The sequence below is a fragment of the Myxine glutinosa genome, chromosome 3 (assembly GCF_964187855.1).
Source record: "Myxine glutinosa chromosome 3, kmMyxGlut1.1, whole genome shotgun sequence".
Taxonomy (NCBI): Eukaryota; Metazoa; Chordata; class Myxini; order Myxiniformes; family Myxinidae; genus Myxine; species Myxine glutinosa.
Window position 1 is genome coordinate 92,621,131 of NC_136263.1, and position 20,881 is coordinate 92,642,011.

General features: G+C 47.6%; 1 protein-coding gene across 3 annotated transcripts in view; it reads left to right on the forward strand.

Annotated features, from left to right (window-relative positions):
• LOC137423378 (cilia- and flagella-associated protein 184) overlaps positions 1 to 17,337 on the forward strand; it is a 72,178-nt gene extending 54,841 nt beyond the window's left edge. For all 3 annotated transcript variants that reach the window (XM_068110475.2, XM_068110477.2, XM_068110476.2), the window contains one exon: positions 16,703 to 17,337. In XM_068110475.2, the coding sequence (XP_067966576.2) occupies positions 16,703 to 16,924 (222 nt within the window). In that variant the 3' untranslated portion in view covers positions 16,925 to 17,337. The remainder of the gene's footprint in view (positions 1 to 16,702) is intronic.
• The last annotated feature ends 3,544 nt before the right edge of the window (positions 17,338 to 20,881 follow it).

Below are 20,881 nucleotides of genomic sequence, written 5' to 3' on the forward strand. Positions count from 1 at the left end.
TCTCCCATTTCTACCACCTCTGACATCAACTCATCCTGGGAATTCTTCCAAAGTAAATTGCTCTCTCTCATGCACAGATTTATCCCATCTCGTCTTCAGTTGTCATACCCTTCCTCCAGTCCATGGTACACGGAATCTTGTGGTGAGGCTGTTGCCCAGAAACAACTTGCCTTCGTCTCCTGGAAAGCAAACCCAACGGAAGGAAATCTCATTTCCTTTCACAAAGCCCGAATCAAGTGTGTGTCCACCCTCAGGAGAGCCAGGAAACGATAGGAAACGGCTACCGCTCCCGATGTTATATGTTTTATGTGTCGGTTTGTCTTTCTGTGTGATTAATGTTCGCTCTTTCACGAGCCTCGATCTTGTATACAAAAAAAAAAAAAAAAAAAAAAAAATCTCTCCGTTCTGAAGACCGAACTCTCTTATCTGTCTCCCTCTTCCAAATCCTGGTGGCGTCTGGTCAAATCTGTTTCTGGTGTTTGTTCCCGCTCCATCCCCTCCCTCACCTCAAACGGCTACACAGCTGACTCCGCACGTGAAAAAGCTGAATGCCTCAACTCTGTGTTTGCCTCTAAATCTTGTGTCCCAAACCCATCCCTCTCTGTACCCACCGTACCCAGTCGAACCCAGCTGCTCCTGGACTCTGTGTCTTTTCCTCCTGACAAGGTGGAAAAGTTTCTGTCAACCCTCGACTCTGATTCTGCAACTGGACCTGACGGCATCAGCCCACGGGTCCTAAAATCCTGTTATTCCGCTCTTTCACTCCCTCTCTCTGTTCTCTTCACCCTCTCTTTTGCTCAAGGTCATCTGCCATCTGCTTGGAAATCAGCCAACATCACCGCTTTGCACAAAAAATGTGCAAAAACAGATCCTAGCAACTACAGACCAATCAGCCTTCTCCCAATTATCAGCAAAGTCATGGAATCCATCATTGCTTCGGATATGAAATATTTCCTCTTCTCCAATGGCGTGATCTCTGATCATCAATTTGGTTTCAGACCAGGTCACTCTACTTTGGACATGCTGCTTCTGCTTTCTCAACAATGGATGGAGGTCCTTAATGCCAAACAGGAAATTAGAGCTGTCTCCCTTGACATATCACGTGCCTTCGATACGGTCTGGCACACCGCTCTGCTCACCAAACTCTCCTCCTTTGGTATCCAATATCCATGGAAATCTCCATGCATGGCTGGCGGACTTCCTCTCTAGTCGTAGTCAACGTGTGGCCCTGAATGGGTTTCTCTCATCTCCTCTTCCTGTTCAGGCTGGAGTTTCCCAAGGCAGTGTTCTGGGCGCTGTGCTTTTTCTGGTCTTCATCAATGATCTCTCAGACTCTCTTGAAAATCCTCTCTATCTCTTTGCTGTTGACTCTATTCTCTGTCACTCCATTCCTCATTCCTCAGATCAGCAGTCTGCAGCCTCGTCACTCTCTGCAGACCTGGACAAAATCACAGACTGGGCAAATAAGTGGAACATGTCTTTCAATCCTGACAAATCTCACACTCTTACGTTGTCTCTCCGAAAAGACCGACTGGACAACCCTCCCATCCACTTTCTGGATAATCCTCTCCAAGAAGTTCTGTCACTCAAGCTTTTGGGTCTCACTATCTGCCATGATCTTTCCTGGGAAAACCACATTTCAAATCTGGCCTCCAAAGCCAGTTGCCGACTGGGCATCCTCCATCGTGCGAAGCACCTTGGCACACCTGAGCTCCTCACCACATACAAGGCTTTCATCCGCAGCTCAATGGAATACTGCTCTCCCCTCTGGTCTGGTGCTCCTGCCTCACACCTATCTCGTCTTCACGCTGTCGAAACCAAAGTGTTCAGAATCATTGGAATCTCCCGCGATGAAGCTAACTCTGAGGGCCTTTCACTCACTCACCGCAGGCAGGTTGGTGGTCTTTCCGTCTTCTACCGACTCCTCTCCGGCCTTGCCCCCCCCCCCCCCCCAGCTCTCCCTGGGCTCTGTCCCCCAAATATTCCTACAGGTCACACAAGATCTGCCTGCAACCCTCTTATTGTTAAACTTCCAAAATCAAGACTCTCTGCTCACCTTCACTCCTTCATTCCTCTTTTCTCCCACCTCTGGAACAAACTCCCTCACTTTCTTCAATCCCACTCCTCCCTCCAGGTCTTTAAAACAGCTGTTTACCACCATCTCTTATCTTCCCCCATCCAAAACCTTGATCTTTTCTACCCCCGCTAATTTCATCCCAAATCCACTTTTTTGAAATACCAACTTCTTTCCTGGAAATCCTTGGTGTCCTTGTGTTTTATACTTCTCCCACCCTTCCCACGCCTCCTCCCCCCAAGCCCTCTCCCTCCCACACATCTCCCGATGTCCCTGCTCTCAAATGTTGTGTTTGTGTGCTTCCTCTTCTCTCCCCATCTTGTCTACCGCTCCCTCTTTTTATATATTTTGTTTGTCTGTTTGATTTTTTTGTGTGATAAATGTTAGCTCTTTCACGAGCCTCGATTCTGTATCCCAAAAAAGAAAAGAAAAAAAAAAGTGATTAGATTTTGGGGTGAAGAGGTCAAAGGGCAAAGTCTGTAATAGGTCTATAACTTAAGAAGGCTGAAGTGATCCAATTCAAACTTAGTACAGGTATGTATAATAGTATGAAAATTAAGTTATTCGATTTTGGGGTCAAAGGTCAAATCTGTAATAGGTCTATAACTTGAGAAGGGCTGAAGTGATCTATTTCAAACTTGGTACAGGTATGTATGATATTGTAAAGATTAAGTGATTATATTTTGGGGTCAAACGTCAAAGGTCAAATCTGTAATAGGTATATAACTTGAGAAGGGCTGAAGTGATCTAATTCAAACTTGGTACAGGTATGTATGATATTGCAAAGATTAAGTGATTATATTTTGGGGTCAAACGTCAAAGGTCAAATCTGTAATAGGTATATAACTTGAGAACGGCTGAAGTGATCCAATTCAAATTTGGTATGGGTATGGATAATGATGGAAAGATTAAATGATTAGAATTTGGGGGTGAAGAGGTCGAAGGTCAAAAATCTGTAATAGGTCTATAACTCAAGAATGGCTAAAGTGATCTAATTCAAACTTCGTACAGATATGTATAATGATGTAAATATTAACTGATTAGATTTTGGGGGTCCTGAGGTCAAAGGCCAAAGGCCAGAGGTCAGGTTAGGTAAAAATGTGAGAACTTGTGAACAGCTGAAGGGATTTAAATCAAAACTTGGTGCAGTTATGCATAATGATGTAAACACAAAATGATTAAATTTTGTGGTCAATAGGTCAAAGGTCAGAGGTCATGTCAGGTAAAAATGTGCTACCTTGGACACAGCAGAATGGATTTAAATCAAACTTGAAACAAGTATTATAATGATGTAATAATGTGGGCGGAGGCATATCAGTCGACGTCGTGACGTCAAATAGTGCAGTTCTAGTTTCATATTGCTTCGCAAAATATCACTACTGTATATATAATTTTGTATGCTGTTCCTTGTTCTTCTGAAAGGTTTCTACTGTCATAGAATAATAAATGTTTTTGTTCAAACTGCTGTGTGAATAAACCATACATTAGCGCTTTTTCCTCTTCTTCAAACTCACAAAGAGGCTTTTAGAGCTGGCAAATTCATGATTGAACAAACGACTTTTTGCAGCGTAGATGTTTGGTTCCTGTGTTTACAGCGTTTTTCTCTCCGTATGTATGTATGTCCCTCTCATAATTATCCGACATATTGGGTGAGTTTATTAGCCGAAAATTACGCTACTGAAAGGTAGAATGTAATGCCATTTGGCTTTGCAGTACCTCTTGGGGAGAGGAAATATTATTCATACTAGTATAAAGCCCGTCAAAAATGACGGGTTGGAACAATCTTTGACGGTGCAGCCGTGTGAGCAGTGACAAAGTCTGAAGTCTGGGCCTCGTGTCAGTGGTGCTTATATCATCTTTATTTATTCGACATCTTACAGACGTAAATGTACACTCGTTTTACTCTGCACACATTGCACATCATGCGCAGCAAATTGAACCTCCCTGTGCCTTGTATTTATTGTGATTTTAAAAATACCGCTTCTGTACACCGACCTTGAGGCTCAGTTTGCAAGCCACCGTCTACAATTCCAATGTAAGAGACATAACTACTCTTCTTTTGGGTCTTCGGAATTCTTGGGTCTTTTGTGTCCTTGGGGTCTTTTGTGTCCTCTGGGTCATTTGGGTATTTTGGGTCTACAGGGTATTTAATGGTATCTGGGGTCTTTTGGGTATTCAAGGTATTTGGGGTCTTTTGGGTGTTTAACGGTCTTTTAAGGGTATTTTGGCTCATTTTTTTTTATTTTTTTTTTTTGTATACTGAATCGAGGCTCGTGAAAGAGCTAACATTTATTTCACAAACAAATCAACCAGACAAACAAAATATACAAAAAGAGGGAGCGGAAGACAAGATGGGGAGAGAAGGGGAAGCACACAACAACAACATTTGAGAGCAGGGAGAAGTGTGGGAGGGAGAGGGCTTGGGGGCAGGAGGCGTGGGAAGGGGGGGGGGGGGGTGGGAGAGGTATAAAACACAAGGGGACCGAAATTAGTGGGGGTAGAAAAGATCAAGGTTTTGGATGGGGGAGGATAATAGATGGTGGTGAACAGCTGTTTTAAAGACCTGGAGGGTGGAGTGGGATTGAAGAGAGTGTGGGAGTTTGTTCCAGAGGCGGGAGAAAAGAGGAATGAAGGAGTGAAGGTGAGCAGAAAGTCTTGATTTTGGCAGTTTAACCATAAGAGGGTTGCAGGCAGATCTTGTGCGACCTGTAGGAATATTTGGGGGACAGAGCCCAGAGAGGGCTGGGGGGGCAAGTCCAGAGAGGAGTCGGTAGAAGACGGAAAGACCACCAACCTGCCTGCGGTGAGTGAGTGAAAGGCCCTTGGAGTTAGCTTCATTGCGGGAGATTCCAATGATTCTGAACGCTTTGGTTTCAACAGCGTGAAGACGGGCTAGGTGTGAGGCAGGAGCACCAGACCAGAGGGGAGAGCAGTATTCCATAGAGCTGCGGATGAAAGCCTTGTATGTGGTGAGGAGCTCAGGTGTGCCAAGGAAGGACTTCGCACGACGGAGGATGCCCAGTCGGCGACTGGCTTTGGAGGCCAGATTTAAAATGTGGTTTTCCCAGGAAAGATCATGGCAAATAGTGAGACCCAAAAGCTTGAGTGACAGAACTTCTTGGAGAGGATTATTCAGAAAGGGGATGGGAGGGTTTTCCAGTCGGTCTTTTCAAAGGGCCTTTTGTGGGTCTTTTCAGGGTCTCTTCAGGGTCTTTTGGGTGTTTAGTGGTCTTTAAGGGTCTTTGGGGTATTTTTGGGTCTTTGGGATATTTAGGGTCTTCGGGGTCTTTAAGGATTTTTGGGATATTTTGGGTCTTTAGGGTACTTTGGGTCTTTTTTTTTGTATACAAGATCGAGGATCGTACACTGTACAGGGGTACACTGTACAAAACAAATTGACACTACAAGGAATTTCAGGAATGAAGTTGGGGATTGAAAGATGTAGATTTGGGGTGTATTAACAGGGGTACAAAAGATCAAGGTTTTGGATGGGGGATGATAAGAGATGGTGTTGAACAGCTGTTTTAAAGGTAACGGAAAAGGAGATATATGAACGGGGTCTTTAACAGTCTTCATGGTCTTTTGGATCTTCAGGGTCTTTTGGTCTGCAAGGTCTTTTGTGTCTTCGGGGTGTTTGGGGTACATTGAGTCTTCAGGGTCTTTTCGGTCTTTTGGGTATTTTGGATCTTCAGAGCCCTCGGGAGTCTTCTGAGTCCTTGGGGTCTTTTGGGTCTTCTTTGTCATTTGGGTCTTTGGGGTTGTTTGGGTATTTTCGATCCTCGGGGTATTTTAGGTCTTTTAAGTCTTTTGGGTCTTTGGGGTCTATTGGCTCTTCAGGGTATTTTGTGTCTTCAGAGTCCTTGGGGTCTTCTGGGTCCTTGGAGTCTTCTAGATCTTCATGGTATTTTGTGTCTTTAACAGTCTATAGGGTATCTTGAGTCTTTGGGTATTTTGGGTGTTTGGGGTCTGTTGGGTCTTCGGGGTCTTCTGGGTTCCTTGGTGTCTTTTGGGTCCTAAGTCTTTTAGGTCTTTTAAAAATAATAATAATAATAAAGGAGTCTTATATAGCCCCATCAAGCAGGGTTAACGACCCTCGTGGCGCTTTAAATTATCATGCGAACGCACACACATACACAAACATATCCACACACAGACAGACACACCTTCACTCTTGCTCTATTCCTCTCCCTCCCCATTCAAAACCCACAGATGTGTACTCTCCCCCTCCTCCCCCTCCGTCCCCCGCACACGTACACAGACATACTCTCGATCTCCGTCCCACCTCAAACCAAAGGGAAAACAGGACTTAGACTTTGAAAGACTTGTGAAACAGATAGGTTTTGAGGGAGGTTTGAAAGGCAGGAAGAGAGTCAACATGTCGAACAGAGGAAGGCAACTCATTCCAGAGCAGAGGTGCAGCAAAGGAAAAGGATTTCTCGCCAAACGACTTGGTGCTGGTGCGCGGCGGCTCTAAGGTCATGGAGTCGTCGCTTGAACGAAGCCGTCGCCGAGGTTCATAGAGAGTGAGCAAATCGGAGAGATAGTGAGGTCCCGCTCCACACAATGATTTATAACATACTGTGCAAATTTTGTATTGCACACGAGCAGAGACAGGCAGCCAGTGTAAAGATTCAAGAAGCGGAGTAACATGGTCAGACTTCTTCGCCTTACAGACAAGACGAGCGGCAGAGTTTTGAACCTTTTGTAACTTATCCAAGAGAAACTGAGGGCAGCCAGCATCTATCTATAATTCCAGTAATCTCTGTCTGTCTGTCTGTACGTTTGTTTGTTTGTCTGTGACCGCTGTTTCTCGACAACCACGGGTCCGATATACTTGAAACTTGCCAGGTATATTGCTGGGGACCCGAGGATGTGCCTTTTCAAGGTTTCATATTAATCGGACAATTACTTACCGAGCTATGTCCAAAAAACGATTCAACCAATCAGAGAGCAGCGAACGATCGCGTGTGCCGAACGTGGCGGACACACTCTGCCTCGGATGGCACATTTGACAGCGTATTCATTTATTTCACGTTGGAAAACTATGTTGCCGTTAAACTATGTTTTAATAAAGTTTTAAAACTAATAAAAACGAATTTGCGATTCATTCGCTTTCCTGCGCGTTTGTGCACGCGATGGCGATTGCTTTACCAAACTCCGGAAGCCGTTCGCTTTGGACCAAACCATTGCATGTAAATAGAGGGGGGGGGGGATTGTCACCACTCGCAAGCCGTTCGCTTTGGACCAAACCTTTTCATGTAAATAGAGGGGGGGGGATATAATTTTAGATATAGATATAGTACGGGCATGCCCTAGTACAAAGAATTACAATAGTCTAGCCTTGAGAGGACAAGGGCACAGACCAGAGTTAGAGCAGCTTGAGGAGTAAGAAAGTGGCGAATGGATGCGATCTTTCGCAGCTGAAAGTATGCTGATTTGCAATTTTGAAGTACTTGCTTGGAAAATGTCATGTTACAGTCGAAAACCACATAACACCAAGGTTCTTGGCCGAGGAAACAAAGTTTACATCGGTTCACCAACATGAATAGTGGTCGGAAGTGAACATTGTAGAGGACATCTGTGCGATCTTACAATCATAGACTCTGTTTTAGCATCGTTCAGCTAAAGGTTTTGAGGTCTTTTAACCGGTGGACACACTGTCATGTTCAAATATTGCCCATTAAACCCCCCTCCCCTCCCCCCGCCCCACTCAAATCCCTCCGAAAGTACTACTGAACGACTTTAAAACCTACCCGAATGAAGGAGTCAGAGACACACATATACAAACACACAAACATTGTTTTATATGGTAGATTATAATATTGTTTTGTCATAACATTAATATTATGTTGTTATATTTAATGTTGTTGTTACTTTTGTTATTAGAAGTGAATTTGGAAAAAATGCCATGATAAAGCTGTGTTAACATGGATATATACCTCAACACGCAATCCCCTTGGTGGGGAAAACCCCCTTGGGTGTGGGAGGGGGCCGGGGGTGGGGGGTGAAGGAGCTGTGCTCCAACGCGAGTCGAAAGAATTGACGCGACCAAAGACGGAAATTCGTCCGAGTTGCTTTATTGCACGTATCAAACTCGGGTACTCTGAAAAGCCCGTTTATCGGGCAGCAATATATATACACATTTATGCCGGAGCGTTTGCCCGGGAAAAGCGAGACCAGGCATGCCCGGGTGTCAAGGGCGAGTCCTGGAAAGGCGAGTCTGGACCTGCCCGGGCGTGCTGGATGAGGCCTGGCAAGTCGAGAGCAGGCATGCCCAGGCGTCCTGGACGAGCCCTGGAAAGGCGAGAGCGGGCATGCCCGGACGCTCTGGGCGAGCCCGGGAAAGACGAGACCGGGCGTGCCCGGGAGGTTCGGGCGAGCCCGGGAACAGCGAGTTCGGGCATGCCCGGGAGAAGGCGTCTGGGCCCGTCCGGACGAGCCCGGCATGGCGATTGCGCCCTGTCCGCGTCCTGGCAGGTGCAATGCGATTGTGTACACCCAGTGGTAACCGCTACACACTCCCCTCCAGAATCGACCTGCACCGGCAGGGTCAATTTAAGGGGGCCCGGATGACCCAGCCGAAGCGACCCCTGGAGGGACGTGGGGGGGGGGGGGTCCGATGTGGTGGTGGGTGGTCGAGCGGGGGGAACTGTGGACGGGGGGCGGCCTCGCCGCGGAGGAAGGGCCAACCGTGGTGGTCGGTCGACGTCCACATGCGCCGGTTTGAGGCGGTCCACAGAAATCCGGTCCGACCGGCCACCGAAGTCGACGACGAATGACTTGTCGCCCCATAGCAGGACCCGGAAGGGCCCGTGGTACGGCGGCCGGAGTGGCCCCCGGTGCGCGTCATGACGCACAAAGACGTACTCCGCTGTGCGAAGTGCCGGGGGGACATAGGACTGGGGGCCACCGTGGCGGGACGTCGACACGGGGGCAAACCGCCGGGCGGCCTCCTGGAGGTCCGCGCGCTGGCGAGCGGCGGACCAGGGACTGGTAGCGTCGGGCACGAACTCGCCCGGGACGCGGAGCGGCTGGCCGTAGACGAGCTCGGCGGCGGACGCCCGGAGGTTCTCCTTGGGGGCCGTGCGGAGGCCCAAAAGGACCCACGGCAGCCGGTCGGCCCAACCGTCGTCCTGAAGGCCGGCCATGAGTGCGGCCTTCATGGAGCGGTGAAACCGCTCGCACAACCCGTTGGCTTGGGGGTGGTAGGCCGTGGTGCGGTGCAGAGTGACTCCCAACGAGCGGGCGACCGCGCCCCAAAGTTCGGACGTGAACTGTGGGCCGCGGTCGGACGAGATGTCCGCCGGTGCGCCGAAACGCGCGACCCAGGTGGCGATGAATGCCTGCGCCACGTCGGCGGTGGTGGTGGAGGTGAGGGGCACGGCCTCCGGCCACCTGGTGGTCCTGTCCGCCATGGTGAGCAGGTGGGTGAACCCCCGCAATGGGGGCAGGGGACCCACCAGGTCCACGTGGACGTGGTCGAAACGCCGTTCAGGCACGGTGAAAGGTGCCAGCGGGGCCTGGGTATGGCAGTGGACCTTGGCCCGCTAGCAGGCCGTGCAGGCGTTGGCCCAGTCGCGGACGTCCCGTCGAAGGCCGTGCCAGACGAAACGCGCCGACACCAGCTTCTGAGAAGCTTTCCGGCCCGGGTGAGAAAGGCCGTGGATGGAGGCGAAGATGCGGCGCTGCCAGGTAACGGGCACGATGGGGCGAGGCCGGCCCTGGGAGACGTCGCAGAGCAGGACAGTGTCCGCGAAGGGGATGTCGGCCAGGCGAAGGCCCGTGTCCGCCGCCCGGAGGGCCTGCACTGAGGTGTCGGTGGTCTGGTCGGCCGCCATGAGCGCGAAGTCCATGCCGAGGTGGACCGCGTTCGCGCTGGCCCGAGAAAGACAGTCGGCCACGGCGTTGTTTTTGCCGGCGACGTGCCGGATGTCCGTGGTAAATTCCGACACGGCGAGAGGTGGCGCTGCTGGCGGGCCAACCACGGCTCCGTGACTTTGGCCATTGCGTAAACCAATGGCTTGTGGTCGACGAAAGCCGTGAACGGGCGGCCCTCCAGGAGGTGGCGGAAATGGCGAACGGCCAGGAATAGACCGAGGAGCTCGCGGTCGAACGTGCTGTATTTTAACTCGTTCGGCCGGAGTTGCCGGCTGAAAAAAGCGAGTGGCTGCCAAACCCCGTCCACCCATTGTTCATGGACGGCGCCCACCGCGTAGTTGGAGGCGTCCGTAGTGAGGGCGATGGGCGCGTCGAGCTCCGGGTGAGCCAGCAGCGTTGCTTCGGCGAGGGCCCGCTTTGCGCTCGCGAATGCCGCGTCCATGGCCGCGGACCAGACGATGTCATGCCTGGCCGGCTTGCCCCGGAGGGCCTCGTAAAGGGGCCGCATGAGCTGAGCAGCGCGGGGCACGAATCGGTGATAAAAATTCACCATGCCGAGGAACTCTTGTAGGGCCTTGATGGAGCGGGGACGCGGGAACGTGGTGATGGCCTCAACCTTGGTCGGCAGCGGCAGGGCCCCGGTCTTGGTGATGCGGTGGCCCAAAAGGTCAACCGTCATCGTGCCGAAGTGGCATTTGGCCGGGTTGACAATTAAGCCGTGCTTGCTGAGGCGAACGAACTGTGTTCGGAGGTGGAGGAGGTGCTCGGCGCGGGACGTGCTGGCGATAAGGATGTCGTCCAGATAGACGAAAAGAAATGGCAGGTTGCGCAGCACGCCGTCCATCAAGCGTTGGAACGCCTGGGCCGCGTTCTTGAGGCCAAACGGCATCCTCAAAAATTCGAACAGGCCGAACGGCGTGATGACGGCCGTCTTCGGGACGTCGGCCGGCCGGACAGGTACCTGGTGATATCCCCGTATCAGGTCAATTTTTGAAAATATGACCCGTCCCGCCAAACGGGCGGAAAGGTCCTGGATATGCGGGATCGGGTACCTGTCGGGGGTGGTAGCGTAGTTGAGGCGGCGGTAGTCGCCATACGGGCGCCATCCGCCCCCCGGCTTTGGCACGATGTGCAGTGGTGAGGCCCACGCACTATCGGAGCGCCGCACGATGCCGAGGCGCTCCAATGCGTCGAACTCGGCCTTGGCCACGGCGAGCTTGGCCGGGTCGAGGCGGCGGGCCCTGGCGTAGACCGGCGGGCCCATAGTGGGTATGTGGTGCTCGATCCCATGTCGCACTGCGACGGCTGAAAACGTCGGCTACGTGAGGGCCGGGAATTCCGCGAGCAGGCGAGCGAACTTGTTCGCCGTCGGGAGGGCGCATGCCAGTTCGGTCGGCGCGGAGCTGCTCATCGTACACGCCAGGGAGCTGAAGGTCTCGGCGTTGACAAGGCGACATCGTTTGACGTCGACCAGCAGCCCGTGCGCGCAGAGGAAGTCGGCGCCCAGCAAAGCCATGGGGACGCTGGTGGTCACAAAGGTCCACTGAAAGCGCTGGCTGCCGAAGCAGAGGGTGACGTCGCGCGGGCCGAAAGTGCGTATGGCCAATCCATTAGCAGCGACCAAAGAGGGGCCACAAACGGCGTTCCGCCTGTCCTGCTCGGAGGCGGGTATGACGCTCAGTTGGGCGCCGGTGTCACAAAGGAAACGCCGCCCGGACGCTTTGTCCTTAATAAAAAGCAAGTTGCCCGAGTGGCCGGCGCTCATGGCTGGTAATGAACGCCGGCCCGGCCGTTTCCCGACTTGCCGAAAGTGCACGGGGGTCGGCATGTCCGAGCCTTGTGTCCGAACCTGGCGTGGTAATAACACCACGCCTGGTCAGGTGGAGGCCCCGGCCGTCGTGTTGGAAGCGGTCGGCGCGGCATGGCGGCCGCCAGTTGCACCGGCAGTTCGGCCTCCAACCGCGCAGGGCGCTCGGGCGTCGAGGGCGTCGCCTCAGATGGCGGCGTGCTCCAGGTAGCCGCTCCGATGTGCTGGAGATCTTGTCGGCTTCCCTGGCGAGGGCGCGGGGATCTGTGATCGACGTGCCAGCCAGGGCGAGGCGTACCGGGTGAGGCAGCTGGCGAAGGAACAGCTCGCGGAACAGAAAATCCGGAGAGTGCTCACCGAGCAACGAGAGCATGTAGTCCATGCGCTCGGACGGGCGCGTGTCGCCGAGCTCGGGCAGGTCGAGCAGGCGCCGTGCGCGTGCCGCCGGTGAGAGGGCGAAAGCGTCGAGGAGGAGCGTCTTAATCACATCATACTTGTCAGCAGCTGGCGGGCGCTCGAGGAGGCTCAGGGCACGGGCCGCGGTGGCGGAGCCGAGCGCTGCCACGACATGGTGGAAGCGGGTGTCGTCGGCGGTGATGCCTCGCAGGGCGAACTGGGAGTCCGCCTGGGCGAACCAAACAGCCGCGTGAGCCTCCCAGAAGGTAGGCAGTTTAAGAGTCACTGCCGTATCCATGTTCGGGGTCACCAATGAAGGAGCTGTGCTCCAACGCGAGTCGAAAGAATTGACGCGACCAAAGACGGAAATTCGTCCGAGTTGCTTTATTGCACGTATCAAACTCGGGTACTCTGAAAAGCCCGTTTATCGGGCAGCAATATATATACACATTTATGCCGGAGCGTTTGCCCGGGAAAAGCGAGACGGGGCATGCCCGGGTGTCAAGGGCGAGTCCTGGAAAGGCGAGTCTGGACCTGCCCGGGCGTGCTGGACGAGGCCTGGCAAGTCGAGAGCGGGCATGCCCGGGCGTCCTGGACGAGCCCTGGAAAGGCGAGTGCGGGCATGCCCGGGCGTTCTGGGCGAGCCCTGGAAAGGCGAGAGCGGGCATGCCCGGGCATTCTGGGTGAGCCCTGGAAAGGCGAGAGCGGGCATGCCCGGGAAAGACGAGACCGGGCGTGCCTGGGAGGTTCGGGCGAGCCCGGGAACAGCGAGTTCGGGCATGCCCGGGAGAGGCGCGTCTGGGCCCGTCCGGACGAGCCCGGCATGGCGATTGCGCCCTGGCCGCGTCCTGGCAGGTGCAAGGCGATTGTGTACACCCAGCGGTAACCGCTACAGGGGCATGTTAAATTGCTAAATTGCTACAACCTCCATGGTGTGACCCTTAGTCTCCCTCTCAAGTTTTGTTGCGATTGGATAAGTAATGACGGAATGTATCACAATCAAGAATCATCAGACAGACACCAAAGTGCGTATTTTCGTATGCGCCAGAAAAGGTAAAAACGCCTCTTCTTCCTTCAGAGCGAATGCCCAACCAAAACACGTTCAAGCTTTGTTACATCAGCTTTTAATCATCGCACTTTATCGGATGACAAGGCAGTAGTCAACCGCACACCAAGATGGACAAGACACCGGAACCGCCGGGCCGCGCATGCGCAATAGCGATGAGGCATATGCCTCCGTCACCAACAGTAATAGGGCATGCAGTGTATATGCGCTTAATTTTCAATTTTCGTGCAACAACGATGGGGGCAACTTAAAACTTTAATGGGATTGTAGGAAATGTGTCACTGATTAAGAATATCCATGTCCCCACGCACAAGGGGTGCTCAGAAATTTATAACGAGTGGTTGATGAAAATGCATATTAACAAATGCGACATGAAGTGCATGATGGCTTCCTGGCTTTTTAATCAGATTGTTCAGTGAACATGTTATTATCTGATGGGCTTCATAAATTAATAACGTGCATTTATAATAATAATAATAATAATACTAAGAGTATTAATGGTAAGAATATATTATTGTTGTTATTATTATTATTATTATTATTATTAACATGTATGCGCTTAATCTCGTTTGAGCCATAAGCACCCACACAAACTGAAACATAAATCACAAACTAAACCACACACAACACCAACACCGAGAGAAAAAGAGGCAGGGAAATCGGGAAAAGTCCTGACTGGAACAGATGTTTTAGATTTAATGAAAACCCATTAACAAATTATACTCCAAATGTATGATGTGATATTAATTTTCTCTGGCCAAATGAAAAAGTTTATGTTGGTAAAATATTACCATAGTTACAAGCTCTCAATATTCTAACCTCATTTTTTTTATTGAAATGCAGGGGGGGGGGGGGGTGGGTGGAGTGTTACATACTTTGAGTGGATGTTAAGAAAGTTCCTGTAGTCTATGTCCGCCCCCTCCAATAATGGCTTTAAGTTTAATATCAAATCATTGACATTTATAATTCCCTGAATAACCATGATTCCAAAATTACAGTAAAATTGTACGACTACAGCAAGTTGAACACGATACAAAGTCACTAACTTAGTCTTCCACCAAATCATCATCATCATTCGCATGTCCAATCTAACGTTACATAAGGTAATTTTAAAGTCATTCTCAATGCATGGTGCATGAGTTTACACATACCTTGTCCTTGAGAAGTAGATTTCTTTGCAAATGACTTCTTTTCTTCTGATTTTACTGATGTCACAGAAGCGCTTGTAGCAATTGTAGTGGTAGCTGATGTTACTCGACGGCAATGCATGTAGCAGTAGCGTGAAAATCAATACGGTCAAGCTTTGTCGCAATCTCGGTAACTATATCACTCTTTGCGTCGTAATTCACCCATTTGCTAGCGAAATCGACAAATCGTTTCCACGATTCATTATTGAACACGACGAAGTTACTTTTTGTTGTAGAATCTACGTGCATAACGCAAATTTTTGAAGAAAATGTACGATCCGCCGTAGAACTGCATTCCATGGGCGCCGCCATCTTTGGTTCGCAGTGCAATGGCACGGCGACCGTGATTGGATTATTCTGGGAAACTGCGTCATGAATTTCACTGAGCGTCAAATACGGTAACGCTGATTGGCCTATTTCATCACGTGCATTTTTACTGGTCAGCAAAATTTAATGTGACATTATTTACCGAAATTGTTAGATTTTTACGCTTTTATGAGCAATTTTGAGGATTGGGGACACACATTTTCTGAATGCTTATAATATTTTTGGAATTATTGATCAAGAATAAAGTTGCCCCCAGTAATGTTGCACGAAACAGAGAGTTAGATACGGACGTATTGTGGTCTATAACCACATTAACATATCATGGCGATGATGGTAGGTAGAATGAGTCTCAAAACGATAAGCATGTAACAGTGAAAGGTGAAATTCATTTTCACCAGGATGTGCAAGGGAGCTATGCTCACAAGACACAATGAAAGTAACTATAAAATGAGAAGTGAAAGGGGAAGCATTGACTTGAAGCTTCCGAGCCAATGGGTACAAAGCTCAGTGAGCGCACGTGACAACTTGGACGAATGGCGAGCTGTGACCCCTGTCAACAACAAAGCGAAATGAGTTGCTTCCTTTTGCTTGGTCATACTGCTACTTAGCTTTTACAAATAAATATTACCTCCGCCACCAAAGGTGGATGGAGGTTATGTTTTCACCCTGTCTGTCTGTCTGTCCGTTTGTGAACACGATATATCAAAAAGATGTGCACAGATTCGGACGAAATTTGGCAGAGATGTAGTGTATGTGACAAGGACGAAATGATTCGATTTTGGTGAAGATCCGGATTCGGATCCGCCTACTAGAATTTTAAAGTTATTGTTCACCATTGGGAGATAGAGCTAAGCAGGCGGAGGCCGTCTCTACTGAGTGCCGTTATAGTTGCCCTCGCCAGAGGAGAGGGTATTGCATTTGAGTCCGTTTGTCTGTCTGTTTGTCCGCACAGAATAAATAGGATTTTCTCTGCAACCGTTGGTCCGATTGACAGGAAATTTTCACCATAGGTGCAACTCCACCTGTATAATTTTTCTAATGATAATTATGATGTCATAGACCACGTGGTTCGGGCGCCATCTTGGAAAAACCGAAAACCATTGCACCTTCATATCTCAGAAAGTACTGAATAGAAAAAATTGAGACATTGCTCATTGTAACGAACTCTCCATGGGAAATAAAATATGTTAATGATGATATCATAGGTGCCTCCATTATGACGTCATGATTCGACAAGTACAAAACTTTATCCTATCAAGATGAAATTTATTGAGCATCATGTAGGCATAAATTGGTGGAGAAAAAATAATTATGACGTCATCGGTCACGTGGTTCGGCCGCCACCTTGGAAATACCGAAAAACTTTGCACCTCTATATCTCCGAAAGCACTGAAAAAGAAAATTGAGACATGGCTCATTGTAAAGAACTTTCCACGTGGAATAACATCTGTGAATGATGATGTGATAGGTGTGTGCCTCCATTATGACGTCATAATTTGACAAGTACAAAACGTCATCCGATCAAGATAAAATTTATTGAGCATAATCTAGGAATAAATTAGTGGATTTAAAAAAAGAATGATGACGTCATTGGTCAAGTGGTTCGGCCGCCATATTTGTTTTAACACAAAAGCCTTAAAAACCACTGAAAATACCTCCTGGCGAGGGTCTGCAATCTCTGCTTACTCTTTTTCTTGTTTTAAGATGTTTTTTGAGTCTTCATTTGTTTGTGAAATATTCTTTCACAGGCTGCCAGATTAATATAATATCCTATTGCTCAGTAACAATCTGGTCCAATGCCGGCACTCACTGGCATCTTGGAAATTATTTTTGATACGAGGTGTGGACCACTCTGTTGTCAAATAACCATGTGGTTGGATGCCATATGCTTGTACTCGTATTTTCCTACAATTCATCATGGCGTTGAGTGATAAGATGAGTGTGGTTGTTTCTGTCTTGGCCAACAGAATAAAGAAGCACGAAAGAAGCTGAAACAATCCCGTGATTCTAAGAGGCTGGACGTCCAATGCCTCCAGCGTAAAAGCGGCCTGCTCAGTAACATGGACCTTCTACGGGATTTTGAAGAACACAGTGACAGCATTGATGCCCTAAAGGAGAAACTTGATCAGCTTAAAATGCGCTATACACAGTTGACTCAGAAATGCAGTGAATTTCGCAGAAAAGTATAGTTTGTTTAATGAGTCACTGTTCTTTTTTGGCTTTTATTAAGGCTATGAGGTCATTGTGAATTTGAAACGTTATTTTGCTTCATTACCACTAAATTGTATTGACGATTATTAAATTATATCATTAACTGCATAACCAGATTTATTGTGGCTCCTTCTGTTCACTCATCCAAACTTTAGTTTTGAAAAGCATTTTCACCTCTTTTTGAGACAGCCAATTCTCTTATTCAGAAAGTCATGTGATTCTATATGTTACATGGAACAAGAAAAAAAAAAAACTAAAAGATCCACCGAGCAAGAAGTTACGACTTTTCATTCGATCCACTGCTTTAATGATAATTGAGGCAAAGGGAGAGGCATTGTCAGCGAAGGATTTCAAGCAACTACATATCTATAAAGACCACTTTTTCAAGCAACTACATATCCATTGTCCTAGTGTGTATCTTTAAACTGTTCTTGAAGAAATGCTAACACCGGTACTTTTATCCAGATCATTCACGAGATCTGCACTTGATATAGTCAGCTATGATGTAGAGAATATACCGCAAGGTACTTATGATCCATTTAAGAGAGTTTGGACTTTCTTCATCAGTTAATTTTATTATCAAAATACCAGATTCATGAATTCTCATCAGAGTCTTGCACACACAACTCCTGATAAAACGTGGTCAGGCTGCAATTTGACTTTATGTTTTATCAGGAGCTATGTATATGTTATAGTAAGCTCTCGCTTAGCATTGTCCGAGTTAACGTTGTTTTGTTATTAAATCTCTGATCTATTAGGGATCATACTCGTTTAAAGTCGTCCACCGTTCCGTTATAACGTCGTCATGTGCAGTTTATAACTACCAGAAGCTTGTCTGCATCGAAACGCCTTAAAACCTCTAATTTAGTACCAAACTAATGGTTTTCCTGGTTTTAATGAAGCTTCAGTATAAACTATAATGTAAATACCGGTGTATAAGCCTTAACATAAATACTAGTGTATAAGCCCACCCAGAGTACATACAGTTTCGGCCTTGTAGTGGGGGGGTCCTATGTACTCGATTTCAAGTTCGTGTGCAGTTCATGGTAATTTTGGGCAACCACTATAAATGTATTTAACTGGGTCCTACTAATCGGAAAAATGATGTCGCCATTTTTTTCTGTTGACCTTTAGTGACCTTGACTCAAGGTCAAAGTTCAAACGTCATTACAATAACCATACTTCATTCAAACTATATCGACTTTGGTACCAAAATGTGGTAAATTTAACAAGAAACATTGGTTATGACATTTGTTTCGTCATTTGACCTTTCGTTTTTTGCAATATGCAAATGAGCTAATTAGAGACAAAAATATGCATAATTAGCATACCCTATTAAACATATATCCCGGTTATACATATAATGGCTCGTACATCCTGTCTCCAGAAAATGTTAATTGTTAGTAATTAATCACAAATGTATCCTAGGTCCTATTAACTGACTGATGTTGTCAATATTCTTGTGACTCTTGTGACCTTGACATGTAGATACTACAGGGTCATTGTATGTTACAAAAGCATTAATTCTTTATCCTAACAGGATTGGAGTCCTTCCCTGAAAAGAGCAAACAGAATATACGTGTGACGCGAACAAGCAAAGTGATTTGGACATCTGCCAGAATCAATTTTGTGTTTTTAGGCAACACATTAAATGTTAAAAATACTAACAATGGCTAAAAACCCAACCAACATGAGCAAATGAGCATGATGAATCAACAGTATAAAGAAAAGCATTGGGAACTTGAATCCAAAAATCAATATTCCAGACATCCGACTTATTTTGCTTGATCGCATCACGTGGTTAAAATGACATTTGACATTTCACCTTGGGTCAAGGTAAGTAAAGTCAAGTACATGTCAAAGGTCAGTTAATATCAAGAACATGTCACCAGAAAACAATAAGCAACATATTTTTCCAGTTTAGGATCCAGCAGAACACATTTGAGATGGTAACTAATGACTGGCATTCAATAATAATGCGAAGTGATGGGATTTACGTGTATGGTGAAGACAATATGTTAATTATGCATATTTTTTCTCTAATTAGGTCATTTGCTTATTAATTTGCATATTGCAAACATATGAGAGGGCAAATGACAAAACAAATGTCATAATCAATGTTCCTTGTGAAATTTGCCACATTTTGGTACCAAGGTCGATATACTTTGAATGAAGTATGGTCACTGTAATGACGTTTGAACTTTGACCTTGAGTCAAGGTCACTAAAGGTCAACAGAAAAAAATGGCGACATCATTTTTCCGATTAGTAGGACCCAGTAGAATACATTTATAGTGGTTGCCCAAAATTACCATGAACTGCACACGAACTTGAAATTGGGTACAAAGCCTCCCCCCCTCCCCCCCACTATTGTATACACCAAGCTGTGCATCAATAACATCGGTCGTCAATTGCGTACGTGAAGACTTGATCGCGGCAATAAACGCATGCTCGCTTCCGCACGATGGAGTCTGTGTGAGTATGTTAGGTTTCATGTTTTGGAGGGATGAAGGACACACAAACGCACACACACACACACACACAGTCACCGACTGACTCACTCACACACACCATCACACACACGACAAACAACCACACTGACATTTATTATTAACGAAGAAGATAGATAAACTCACGGTCTCACCAAATGAATGCACATTGGATAAGACCCAGTTATAAATTCGGCCTGTTGGCTGAATCATTATTAGAACATTGTTGCGCTGCTATCGTGTCATTTCCCTGAGACATCAATGTGTGTGTCCTCCCTCGGATGGACATGGACGACGTTAAACTGGGCGTTCCCTCTGCCAGAACTAGTTGGTGAATGTTAAAGATCACACTGCGCCCTTCGTGAAGAGTAGGTGAGCTATCGCTGGCATCCTGGACAAATTACAAATTCCAGCCCTGACCAACAGCGGGCGAATTGCATATGTGCGTTGTTAAGGAATACCAGCAGAGTACATGCCCGATGGGCGACCCCTACGGGCGATCTTGTTCCAAGCGGGAAACACATTTTTCTGCCATCAGATATTTTCTGCTGACACAACTGCTTTGACTTCGATTTCTTGTTGATTGCCTTTAGTAATATTGCTCTTGCTGATTTCTGTTCAACTTCGGTGTCCTTGGTTTTTGAGGAATCTCAATTTCCCAGAAAAAAACCCATCAAACGTCACCATCTCACTATAATTTACCAAATGTCCGTCCGTCTGTCTGTCTGTCCGTCCGTTCCCAGGTACCGCAAAAACGGCTGAACCAATCGCAACGATATTTTGGGTGGGTAATCCTGGGATCCCCTGGAGTAAAATAGGCTATATTGTTTTCCCAATTTCAGCTTTGGCCTCCAGAATTTTCAGGTTTGGACTCCCGCATAACGTTATTTTCCCGGGTACCGCACAAACGGCTGCACCGATCGCTGCACAGCTGCACCGATCGGCTGCACAGATCGGACTCGGTGAGCTCGGACAAAGACCTTTTATAAGGACATTGGTTGAATCCCTGCTTGAGAGAATGCCAACCCCCTCCCTGCCATCACGGTCGTCTCTCCAACTCACAATCCCACGAGATATGCGGAAAGGACAACCCAAAACCAATTATCTTCTTTTTGATTCGTATATAAACATTGAAAGTAAATAATGACCTCGGCCAAAGTTCAAACGACGTGGGTTTAATCTCTCCATGAGAGAATTCCACATAGCTATTTAGTCGGTGTATACGCTAACAGATCGCTGTCTCCATCGATCTTGCCGAGGCCGTAACACCTATCGGCTCAAAATCCTTTTAACTGTTGACTTGGTAGTTTTTACAATGAAGGAAACATTAACAATGTTGTTAAAAGTTTATTTTGTGATTAATTTGTGATTGGAGTTATGTTGTTTGGAATGAAAAAAGAGATATCGAGTTCAAGTAAATGACGACGTGCCGTGATGTTTTCTACTTT